The sequence below is a fragment of the Dermacentor silvarum genome, chromosome 7 (assembly GCF_013339745.2).
Source record: "Dermacentor silvarum isolate Dsil-2018 chromosome 7, BIME_Dsil_1.4, whole genome shotgun sequence".
Taxonomy (NCBI): domain Eukaryota; kingdom Metazoa; phylum Arthropoda; class Arachnida; order Ixodida; family Ixodidae; genus Dermacentor; species Dermacentor silvarum.
In genome coordinates this window covers 139884096-139896746 of record NC_051160.1, presented here as the reverse complement: position 1 = coordinate 139896746, position 12651 = coordinate 139884096, and the positions used below count along the sequence as shown (strand labels likewise).

The 12651-nt window shown below is 48.9% G+C and overlaps 1 protein-coding gene across 5 annotated transcripts in view; it reads right to left on the bottom strand.

Annotated features, from left to right (window-relative positions):
* The window catches only part of LOC119458485 (cytosol aminopeptidase-like), a 210912-nt gene that overhangs the window by 178159 nt on the left and 20102 nt on the right, over window positions 1-12651 (bottom strand). Inside the window, exon 5 of one of the 5 annotated variants that reach the window (XM_049671262.1) lies at window positions 4485-4553. The exons of the other annotated variants lie outside the window; for them this stretch is intronic. Coding sequence (XP_049527219.1) covers window positions 4485-4553 — 69 coding nt within the window. The remainder of the gene's footprint in view (window positions 1-4484; window positions 4554-12651) is intronic. 5 annotated transcript variants of the gene reach the window in all.

Here is a 12651-nt window from a genome sequence, read left to right as displayed (position 1 = left end):
GGTGTCACGCACGCACAGGTTACATGAATACATCTCACTCGATGACCGTGGAAACTTGTTATAACGCTGGAGTCAGAAAGCACGCCAGAAGCAGCGGGCAAATTGACCTTCGTGCGGTCTATTCTCTCGCTTCAACGTGAACGTCGAAAAAAAAGAAAAGAACAGCGCATACGAAGCTACTGGCACTCGGCGCACTCCTTTTGTATCCATCGCAGATCGCTTTGAAGATGAGTCTCCCGCGGGCGCACACTTCGGCCACATATCAGATCGCTTTCAAGATATGGTGCCTGTACGGCAGCTCCGTCGGCAGCAGCCGCAAGAGCTGAACGCAGCTCCCCACCGTCTCTATCACCTTTTCCATCCCCGCGCCCCACGAGCGAACGAAGTCCGCGCGCTTCTGGCCGCCTTCCTTTGTCCCGTGTGCGTTGCCGGCTCACCGTCGCAAGCTTTCACCCACACACAGCGTACGGCGCTACGGAAACTTAAAAAAAATATATGGATTCCGCTTAAGTGCTTATAACGATAGTGCTGAGCTGACCGAAAAAAAAAAAACAAGTGCCCCTTTTTGGAACATTTGTAGGCCAAGGAAGAGTGGGCATGGCCTCCGAGACAGGAGGATAGTGTGCGTCTACCAATCTTGAAGGCTATACAGGGGGCCACTGGAAGCCAAGCCAGCGGAAAATCCAACATGGCCGCCCCCAAAATCGGGTAGCGTGGCTCGGAGCGAGCGATTTAGTCTGGAAAATCGAACATTGGCACCTAAATTCATCTGAAAAATTGGTCGCAAAAATGCGTTAGCTCTATGGGAACCCTAACGGTACATCTATAAAGTCCGGAATATCCAACAAGTCCGAATTTTTGGAGTCCGAAAAATCCGTCGGCTACTGTATGCATGTACGTCATCTGTGCTAGTACTGGAAAGGCTGCGGTAGTACTGGAAAGGTGTGCGGCGGTAGTGTGGCGGTGCAGGGGAGCATTACGTCATACCAGCTGTGGCGGCAGCGATCGCATGATGGCACGGCGCACCTTTCCAATACTACTGCAGCCTTTCCAGTACTAGCACACATGACATACACGAGTATAGGCCTAGCTACAACCAAGTTTAAACCTCGACATAGCCAAGTTCAACCTAGCTACAACCAAGAGACACAATCAACCGGCCAGCTTCACTGTGTCTTGCGCTTTGGCGGCCTAGTGCAAGATTTCGCCTTTTTTTTTTACGGTCCCATGAAAAACGTATCAGCAGGGTTCTACTGTACTAGCTGCGTTTCCGGAGTGGATAACGTCCGCCGATGAATCGCCAATTGACCCTGAAGCCACGAGCCTCAGTAGAAACCGCACTTTGCCGTCGAGCACCCTTGCAAGGCAGACGCCACGTCGGCACCGACCGTGGCGCTATCGCTTAATCGGGACGCACGTGCCGGTGCTGTTTCGTCTCCTGTTTGAAACTAAGGTTGCAACTAAGGCTCGCCCTATCTTCACGTTGCACGTTTTAATATACAAATGCAAAGGGTGGTGCAATTGCCGGCGACTGAAGCCGTCAAATCCGAGACTGTTTGGCGCAGTTAGGCACAATTTCCACCGATTGTATCAGGATGGCGCAGTAAATCCCATTTGGGGCCCTTTAGCGCAGTTGGCGCAGGAGTGGAATCACATTTATTGTCATAGGCAAGTCTAAACAGCCAAGGATGATTTCGATCGGCAGGACGTTTCCCTTGTTTGTACAAGGGGAACAAAAAAGCGTGGATGACCGCGGAATTTTTCCACGAGTTCCTGACGATCCTGGATCGGAAAATGGCAGCAATGAACCGAAAGATTTCGCTTTTCGTAGATCAATGTTCAGCTCACCCAAAGGAAGCCCATCTAAAGGAAACAATCTTTAACAACATCACCATAAGGTTCCTGCCTGCGAACACTACAATCCATTTACAGCCACTGGACATGGGAATAATTCGGAACGTGAAACATCACTTCAAAGGACTTTTAGTCAGGCGTCTCCAGGCAAAAATTGATGTCAAAGATGAGAAGCTGCGGATCAGTCTACTCTATGCTTTGCATTCTTTGGCCATGTCTTGGGAAAATGTGACCTCGGACACCATCGCGAACTATTTTCGCAAATGTCGATTTAGAACGGGACCAGACGCAGCTACGACGGGAGTTAATGAAGAGCCCGATGAGGACTTCGGAATTGAAAACTGAGAGAGTCTGCAAACTCAAGCTTTCGCTCACGACTTTGTCACCACGGACGTCAACAGCGTCGCAACCTGCGGGTAAAGGTCCATGAAGACTTGGTAGACGAAGTGAATGAAGTCGAGACTTAGAGTGATAGTGAAGATGCCGATGTGTGTGACCAGCTGCCGCCGACGTCAGAAAGCCTTCACGCTCTCGATGTTTGCACCGCATCTAAGTGGTGCCAACAGCATGAGCGACGAAACCGCTGCACAATTTTATGCCTTTCAAGCGGGTCTTCTCAGCGACCTCGAGGGCAGGAAGGAGCAAGCGAACATTACGGACTTTTTCGGCCAGAAGTAGTTGTGCCCAATAAAGCCTATGTTTATTTTCATGTTGAGATTGGCTTATTTTGGCTCACACAAATTCATGATGATAGGAATATTTTGCGTGGTCCCGAGGAATTCGTATCATCGACATTCTACTGTAGTGTGTATACTAAGGTTTTTTTTCTTGGGTCCCCGAACTGCACCCTCGCATTACAATCGTGACCGCTTTATAATGGAATAAATACGGTATAGAGGGTTCATAGCAGCTTTTTCGTAGAAGGTTCGTAAGGTTCTCATGGACTTTCCAAGCTCTAACAAACAATTTTCAAGGATTACCGTACCACGACGCCTGACAGCTTGAATACAAAACACTGTTTAAACAACGACAAAAAAAATTTTTGCTGCACACATATGCTCACTACCGTAAAATTCCGAGCAAGCGCCCCCACCCGTGCAAGCACCCCCCCTAACTTCAGTGCCAATTTCAAATTTCCGCGCCATTCCGGGAAAGCGCCCCCCCCCGCCCCCCCCCCCCCGCCCTTTCCGCTCTGCACCAACACTGGCCTGCCACATCCAGTCAACGAGAATAATGGCAAATTCAGCAAATGCCATTGTCATCGGGTGCCCCGATGAGCCATTTCATCGAATCATGGTCGCACCCAGCGCCCCTAAAGTCCCTAGATATTTTTTCTCGGGACTTTAGGCGCCCCAGTGGGCACACGTCCACATCGGGGCGAACTGCGGCTGGCGGTCTGTAGTTCACGGACCGCCGGCCGACGGCGAGATGTGCCTCTTACACGGCACAGAGGATTTCCCTGCGGCACAACGACGTGACCACTCGGCGACAGAGGAGTGGTCGCGGCTACGCTTTGGCGTCGCCGGTAGCTTCACCGCTGCTAATCACTCGCCACCGATATCGTCGCTAGGCCTTTTCGAGTTCACTTCGAATCTGTAGCAGACGGCGCTTCAGAACGAACCGCCGACGCTCCCAAGCAGCAATGTTTTGTTACCGTCGTTGCTGCTTTACCCTCTCCTCACAATAATTTCACACGATGAAGAAAACATGCTGATATTTGCGGTGCCACCAGCTGCGATGCGAGCTTGGCCGAGCCGCGGTTCGCTGTCTGCCGGCGGTAGCCATGCACTGCAGCTGAGCTTGACTTGTATTGGAACTCTCATTAGTGCTAAACGTTTCACCGTGGACATGGTTATTAATAAAGTGAACATTACGCATCACTCTACTCTAGCGGACATAATTTTGCCTGGAATAGAAGCTGCATAACCAATGTTCGTATCGCCGGTCGCGGCGACGCGTCGGTGCAGTGTCGATGCGCTCTTTCTGTAGTTCTTTCGGTGGTTTTGAGAGTGATAAACACCACTAACAAATCTTTGGCTTAATAAAGTTCATGTTCGATAAAATTTTACTGCCATTCCCACTGCACTTCTTTTTTTTTGGCGGGAACATTTTGTCATTGCCATCTCGAATTTTGGTGCCGTTCCGGGACAGCGCCCCCCCCCCCCTAACTTTGCCGGTAATTTCGACTTGCTTGACGGGGGGCGCTTGTTTGAAATTTTACGGTAAGCCATTTTCTCATAAACCAGCACTAGCTACCTGAAACAAGATTTCCCCGGCAATAAAGACGCGAATAAAACAGGATTGCCTTGGCTCCTGGCTTGTGTAAACCTAATGGTCAGATACATAAATGAAGTCCCCTAAGCCTAACCGAAAGCACATTAAGAATTTTTATGCACTCGGTGGAACTTAAAACTTTTCAAGGCCTTGAAAATTGCAGCTTAACATTCACGGCTTTTCAATGGTTTCAAGCACTACTGAAACCTTGTCCTCTTATACTCCCGGTCCGCTGGTTTAACCATCGTACTGGTGCCACACAGACACACCAGTGCGAGATTTTTCTCTAGCATTCTTAGTGTGAAATTCTCCATTGCTTCCGGTTGTTCAAAACTAGTTATCTCTCCATTTCTTACCTTCGGCATTGGCACAGGGGTCCACATCAATAGCGGTGGCACCGATTCCACGCAGGCTTCGCACACCAGCTGCAAGAACCAAACAGATGGCAGCTGTAGAAACTGATGCACAGGGGTAAATGCATGCTTGTCGAACAAGAACAGCCTTTCAGATTTCACAGCACCAGAAAAATAAAAAGTACATATTACACAAATGGCAAGCTTTCAAATGCACCGAGAGATGAAAAATATGTTTGCTGTTTCAGCAAGTCTTTATTTAGTTAAAAAATCTTGTATTTTTGTGTCCTTTTTGCGCGAAATCTGTGAAGAAACTAAAATGTTAAGAGCTTGCAAGCTCCCTTTTGCCACCTGTTGTTAATATGTTCCTTTCTGTTACGTCTGTGCAGCAGGTTGTGGCTGCCGACGATTTATTACAAACAAGGAAACATGAACATGTTAAGCGGCATAGCTTAGGCGTTGGAGTCAACAACTAGCCAGCGTTCGATAACAAGCTCGCGCTCGTGCCATCACGTTCCGTGCATTCGCGCGCGCACTTCGTTGTCGTCTTCCTCTAGCACGACATGTCAATTCTTCCTCCCTTAGACGAAGCCTCCATAGCGGTCTGGAGGACGCCTTAGTTCAGGTGGTTGCAGTTTCCGGGTGGTTCCTGCTTGTGACGTCGACGGTTGCAAGGAAGTATTGTCTTGCCTGTCGAGCGAGTCAAGCCGTTGAACCACAGAACTCGACGGTGTCTCTTCTGATGTGGTGCCTGAGAGATCGTCTGCTATGCTCCAATCTATCGGTGATTGGGTTGCTTGTCCGGTCTGGCTCGTCTCCTTCATGTGGTTGAGGTGACTCCGAACCTTTCCTTGGTCGCTTTTTACCAGCCAGGATCGTGGTCTGACGCAGCACATTATTTTGCCTTCAATCCAATCAGGCTTTTTCAAAAATTGACGGACGAGTACTCTCTCCCCTACCGCAGAGCGACGTGATTTCAGTAATGTCTCCTGGCTTTCAGGGATTTGTATCTCCGTCTCCCGCTTGAGCAGATCATGAGGGCATAGAAGTTCTCGCCCGAACATGGCTTTCGCAGGTGTCATCCCTGTGGCAGTGTGTATAGTTGAGTGTTGTCGATACAGGAATCTTGCAAGTAGGCACTGTATGGACTTTTCTGTATCCCTCAGGAGTGCTCCTTTCAGTTCTGCCACATAGCGTTCTGCCTGGCCGTTTGTTGCAGGGTGGTATGCTGGTGATGTTATAGCCTGAATGCCATTTTCCGTGTAGAACTGCTTTATCACGGTGGAAATAAAGGCTTTTCCGTTATCGGAGACGACCTTTCGGGGAATGCCAAACGTTGCAAAGAGGCTTCGGAGCACATCGATGACAACCGCAGATGTTGATTGCGTCACGTGCCGAACTTCCACCCACTTTGTGTGTGCGTCCACAACAACCAAGTAGGTGCGCCCGAGTAGTGGCCCCGCGAAGTCAAAGTGCACCGTGTGCCATGGTGTCTGGGGATGGTCCCAGGTGGGAATAGGAGCTTTGGGTGGACTCTTCTGCGTTGAACGGCACTCACGGCACTGTCGCACCGTTTCTTTGATCACCTTGTCGATTCCAGACCACCATACGTAGCTCCTTGCACCCATTTTCATGGCTACCATGCCTCGGTGACCAGCATGTAGAAGTGCCAGGACGTGAGGTCGTGCTGAGTTTGGTATGATTACCCGTGAACCAAGTGTGATGCACTCATGACGAAATGCTAGTGTGGTCGCTCTTCGTCGGTAAGGAGCGAACTCCTCTCCAGTGAGTTTTTCCACTGTGCCATCCTGCACTACCTTGTACAACCTCTGCAGGATGCTGTCTTATTTTGTCAGATGTGCTATCTCTTTAGCAGTAAATGGAGGTCTCGACAGAGCTTCAAACAGCAGTACGTCGCCTGGTGGCCAGGGTTCATCGAGATGTTCTGGTAATGGTAATCGGCTCAACGCAACTGCATTTTGATGGTTCTTGCCATGCCGGTAGATGATGTTGTAGTCGTGCGCCGATAACTTGATACACCATCTGGTCATCCGTAGTGAGAAGACTTGAGCCGTTGACTTTCCTGGACCTAGTATGCCGAGCAGCGTTTGATGGTCCGTGACGAAAGTCACCTTTCTTCCCGCAATATACTTGTGGAACTTGTGCGCTGCAAACACTACAGCGAGGCCTTCTCTGTCCAGCTGAGCATAATTGCGTTCCGCCGACCCTAGCGTCCCAGATACGAAAGCGATTGGCGCCTCTCTATTCTGGTCATCACGTTGAGACAGAAAAGCTCCTATGCCGTACGGTGAAGCGTCACACGAGACGAGAAGCTCCTTCTGTTCATCGTAGTGTGCCAGTACGGTCTGATTGAGAAGCAATCTCTTAAGCTTATTGAATGCTCCTTGATGGTTGATCTCCCATCTCCACGTGGCATCCTTCTGCAGGAGCTGGTAGAGACAGCTGGCAATTGTTGCCCTGTTCTTCAAGAATCTGTCATAGAAAACCAGCATTCCGAGAAATGATTTAAGTGCTTGCTTGCAGTTTGGTGCTGGAGCCTCTGTTATAGCTCGAACTTTCTCTTCGTTGGTGTGGATGCCTGTCTTGTAGATTCGGTGTCCGAGCCTTGACTTGTCCCACTGCAAAACAGCACTTGTTTTTGCCGAGCCGAAGGTTGTACTCGCGCAGCCTCTTCAGGACTTCTTCCAGTCTCTCGGCGTGTTCTGTGGCATCTTTCCCACTGATGATCACGTCATCTAAATACGTGCAAACGCCTGTGATGCCAGATAGCACAGTCTCCATGAAGCGTTGAAAAATGGCTGGAGCTGCAGAGATTCCGAAAGGCAACCGTTTGACCTTGTAAAGCCCTTTCAACATGTTCAGGGTCAATATCTCTGCTGTCTCTGGTGTTACGTGAAGTTGCTGGTAAGCCTGTGCCAAATCCAGAGTGCTGAAGACCTTGCCTTCGACGGCGTTCTCAGCTCGCAGTGCAATGTCAAAGGCTTTCTTGAATGTCAAGTCCTTTTCCGCGAACAGCTGTTGCTGGACCTGCTCGTTCCCAAGACCGCAAACGAAACGATCACGCAGCATTACCTCAAGAGGCAGGCAATTGGATTGGCTGCAGTGTCTGCGCTTGTTCCAAAATTGCATTCTGCTGCTAGCCTCTTGAGCGCTGCGACATAATCACTGACCGTTTCATCGTGCCGTTGGTCACGTCGTTGGAAGCGTGCCCTGCAGAAGACTTCAGAAGCTTGCGGATCAAAATGAGCCCTGAGCATCTCAACTATGTCATTGTAGCTCAGTTGGTCGGGCTGCTTGGGTTGAACGAGGGCACAGACGATGTCGTAAGTCTGTTCTCCGCACAACGTTAGCAGATGAGCACGTTTCTTGGAAGCGTTCGTAATGTCGTTAGCCTCGAAGAACTGTAGCCTCCCATACCAGGATCTCCAGGAGCCAGAGCTGCCACTGAATTCGGGTAGCCGACCCAAGTCAGGCGCCGCCATGTCGTTCTGTTCCTTGACGTCGGTGAACTGCCGATGAGTCCAGAGTCTTCCTCGTCGCCAATTGTTACGTCTGTGCAGCAGGTTGTGGCTGCCGATGATTTATTACAAACAAGGAAACATGAGCATGTTAAGCGGCATAGCTTAGGCGTTGGAGTCAACAACTAGCCAGCGTTCGATGACAAGCTCGCACTCGTGCCATCACGTCCCGTGCATTCGCGCGCGTACTTCGTTGTCGTCTTCTTCAAGCGCAACATGTCACTTTCATCATAACTCACTCTGGCTGAAGTTTTCCTGTTGCAACTAGCCGCTCACACGTAGGTGCATAGTTTTCATACGAGCACTACAGATGGAAAAGGGTTGTGTTGCATCCATCGCTCGATGTTCAGTGTTTCGTGGCTCGCTGGCAACATTTTCAAAAAAATGCAAGCATGCAAAATATGAATATGCTGCGTGGTGAAATTAAAATTGTGGTGAAAGATGAAATTGCTGTGTATCTCCAGATCTGTGACGTCACCATCAATGATTGTGCCAATAGTCAGCATGGACTTATCTGCATCAGGTGCAGCAAGCAGTGGTTTCAGTTTGATTTATTCCAAGGCACACATAATGTCACAAACATGGCGGAAGCTACTGAAGATGAAAAGCGATTCTACTGCTGCTCGCTTGCATGAAACCTCCATTTACTATTATCGATCAGATGCTGACCAGCTCACTGACAACAAAATAATGTCAATGTGCACGGGATATGAAAAGCACACCCACTAGGGCAAAGCGGAGTGTCTTGTGCTGCTGCCACAATGCAAAGAAAGCCCATGATGCCCTCAATGCCGCGAGTGCTTATCAGTCCCAAGATAACAACTACTGCAGCTTCCATGCCAATTTTGTGCGAAATGCCGTATAGACTCATGTAAGACCTGCACATTTTTTTTCATAATTTTGACGAGGCGTAGCCCATACACGAGACTGAACACTTTGGTCAAAATAGCGCGACGGTAAGTAAGAAAGTAAGGATAGTAGTTTTATCGGCCGGATAAACTTGCAAACATTCTCTAACTATGTAAATTAACAAGCATGGTGTCAGTGTGCACAGGTAAACATGAACACATCACACTCGATGACCGCGGACAGTCGCTGTCAAAACGCTGGCATGAGGAAGCGTGGCATCAACAGCGAGCGAACTGACCTTCGTGCTGTGTATCGCTTCAACGCAAACTGAGCAGCAAAAACGGAGCGCGCACAAAGGTAGACTCGGCCCCCGACGCAGATTACTTTCAAGATAGGGCGTGCGTGGCCACGCAATGCGCAGTTGCTGCGCGCCTCCCCCCTGCCTGGCGCAATGCGCACAACGGAATATGGCGCGTTTCCTGCCAGCTTTCCTCCCTTGAACGCAGGAGACTGAGCTGTAATCATCGGTGCCGACAGCAAAAATGTGCCGGGCGTGTATAGAATTGCTATCTCAATGAAAGTAGGAGACGCATGGTATGATTCGGCGTCTAATACAATCGCACCCGCCGGACGGCATATCAGACACCGAAACATAACCATGTCTCTCCTACTTCACAGCAACAAGTTCAGGGTGTGATCATTAGGCGAGAAAATACGGTATACGGCATAAATAAAGGTTGCAGATTTCTTCAGTAAACAAAGGCACACCGATGTTGCTAGCATTTGTTCACTGTTTTCTTAATACATCCTATAATTTGACTTTGGGTAAATTCAAAATTTCTTATTCAGTCTGGTCAAATCAGAATTAACAAGGTTTTATGAGAGTCTTTTGATGTGCTTACTGGCCACGAAACTTCATCACACTATGGGAGAGCTTCATGCGGTGCCAACAGTGCCTGCGCGGCAGCGACACTGGTTCAGAGGGAGTACGTTCAGGGGGCACTCGGCAAATGACGCAGCAGCTGGTCGGCGTGTTCGTGTGATTTTTGTAGCGGCTTTATGGCCCTTCATGCCTTTCAGCATGGGCAAAGAAACTGGAATGGTCCTCAGGAGCTTGAAGAACAATGCCGATGACCTGTTGTGTTTAGCAGTGTCGTTCTGACTACGAGGGACGTACGAAATGAGCTGCCAACCTTTGTGAAATCAACCAATGAGAAAACATTGCACACACAATGCGAATTCCACAGCACCTATCCTTGTATCCAATCTAACATTACCTAAGCTGTTAAAAAGAAGAAAGAAAGGAAAAGAAAAGGAAAACACAGCTGTAGTGCAGGGACCTTATGAGTGTTGTTTATGTGCGTAGACTGTTTGTGAGAACTCTCTAGATTGTGCATGAAGAAAGAAGAAAGAGAAGAAGGCGAGCCAGGGGCAGCTTGCGCGCTTGGCAGTGTTCAGAAAAGAAGCAAGAGAAAGGGAAGAAGAAGAGAGGCAGGTGCCGAAAGGGCAGAGGGGGCTCCTGACTGGGAAGACGCAGGACCAGTGCGCTGTTCTGGGAGCTCCTGCCACGGTACCTGAGGCTGCCCTGAGGACAACGCAACTGCCTGTCGGTGCAGACGCGAAGTGGCGCCTGGTGTGACGCCGTTTGGAGCAGGTCTGACTGCTGCCTGCTCGTTGCCGCCTGTTGGAGCAGCTTCAGGCTGTGTCCGGGGCGAGGCCTAACCGAGGCCTTTGCTCGAGGCCTAACCGATGCCTTTGTTTTGAGGCCACCTCTTGCTCGAGGTGGCACGTGAAGTTGTGGCGGTGGAAGCCACCCGCCCAACACCCGTTCGAGTGCTCTGGCCACGGTAATGCAGCCGTGGGCTGTCGCCTGCCTCATCTGATGACCAGTGCTGTCATCCTGCCTTGGCTCGCCTCCCACTAGGGTCATCGTGCGTTGGTTCATCTCCAACAGAAATCGTCGCGACTGCTCAGACGACCTACCGCTGATCGACGACATCATCAGGACTGAACCCGTGAGACCTACTTGCTTTTTCCTTGAACGCGGCGAGTGGGACTTAGTGTAGACGTGTGTGTTTTATGAACCTTTGCTCTCTATTCTAGGTTTATTGCTTGTCTTGTCTCAATCCTATCATCTTAGATAAATGTTCGTTTACGACCATTCGTGCGTCTCTGACGTTCATTACCGCCTGACTGCACACAGACATACGTGCCGAACTATTCCATCACAACAGCGAAAGATATGATTATGAAGCCTATGGTGTTCAATCGTCAGACCCTGTATCTTCTTTCTTTTAACAGCTTGGCAAACGACAGCTGGGACACCCTATATTTATTTGTGCTTAAAGTTTGTTGAAACATGCTTCCAAAGTTGAAATGCACGATTGTCAGCTATCTCCAGCCCTTGCCAGCCATCCAAATCGAGTTTGAAGCTGTGTCGATCTCGTTCAGCAAATGTTGGACTAAGCATAGTAGATGAGTTCGTGCACACATTACCAAGCGACCTGAACTAATTGATAAGCAATTGAAACGAAGGAAACTGCTTTTTGTAGTTCAGTTTTGGCCATATATTAATTTGAAGTGTTGTGTGGTGTGCACACAAGAACCGTGAGCAGCAACAGAGTGCAGAGCCAACATTGGTACATCACCGCTGTCGACTGAAAGCTTCTAGTAGCACTTGCTGGCGCTTCCATGAAAGAAATACCACTACATACAGGGGTAGCCCTGTATGTATTGTTCACGACCTATAGAGAAGGTAGTGATATTCTTATGCTTCCACATTTGTTTACCTCTCATGCCTAACAGGCAACAAGTGACAGCCCCCACAATATTGCAGCACTCCTCGCTCAGTTATGCAAGTACATCAGGCATCGACATTTCCAAAGAAAGCTATGGGCTATCAATCCGAGCACTTATACGCGCAGAGTTTTCTTGAACAATACTTCATTCAGAACACTGCACGCATGATGAAGACTTCTCAAAAAGAAAGCGAAAACCAGCTATCAATAACAGTCCCCCATCTAACAGTCACTGTTCTCGAAGGGATCCCTATAGCTGCCAGTCGCTCATATCATGCAGCTCGTTTCAGCTAGTCTGATACGACGGTGCTCGTATTTGCAAATCAGCATGTCTTGCAATATTTTGCCCAATGCATTTCTGTGAGCCCAAACTATTGTTATTTCGATCGTAAAATTGCCATTTGCCAGATAATCCAAACTTGACCAGACCAGAGGCACACACCTGGCTCCAATGTGGCAGTGCCTGTCAAGGTGGAGCTTACGGGACAGTGAATGCGTTGAACACATGCCATATTTAACGACTATTATCGGCCCGCTCTAGGATGATTTTCTAGTAATAAACGGAGCTCACAATGTCTGATAACCATATTACCTGATTCTAACACGCACCTTTTTTTTTTAATTAAAATTAGGCCAAAATTTGCCTGCACAGTGAAATTGGACACGAAACCAAAACCACGTTCGTAACACTTGTGTGCTTTACCGAATAACACGGATGTAGTGCGGCCGAGCTGACTTTAAAAAAACATGTGGCGTATCTCTCCAGTTTTCTCTGAGAAACTGGCCGCCCGTGTGCGACAACATTTCTAGCAACAAATCGGGTGCGCATTAGATTTCTACTTTGTTTAGGTGCTTCCCTGCCATTCCTACGTTAGTTTTCTACTTTGTACACATAGAAAACATTTCATTTAGGGCATGTTAGAATAGGGAAAATATTGCCAAATAAATCAGTGGTGTGTATTGATATGTTTTTCTGCCTCTCGT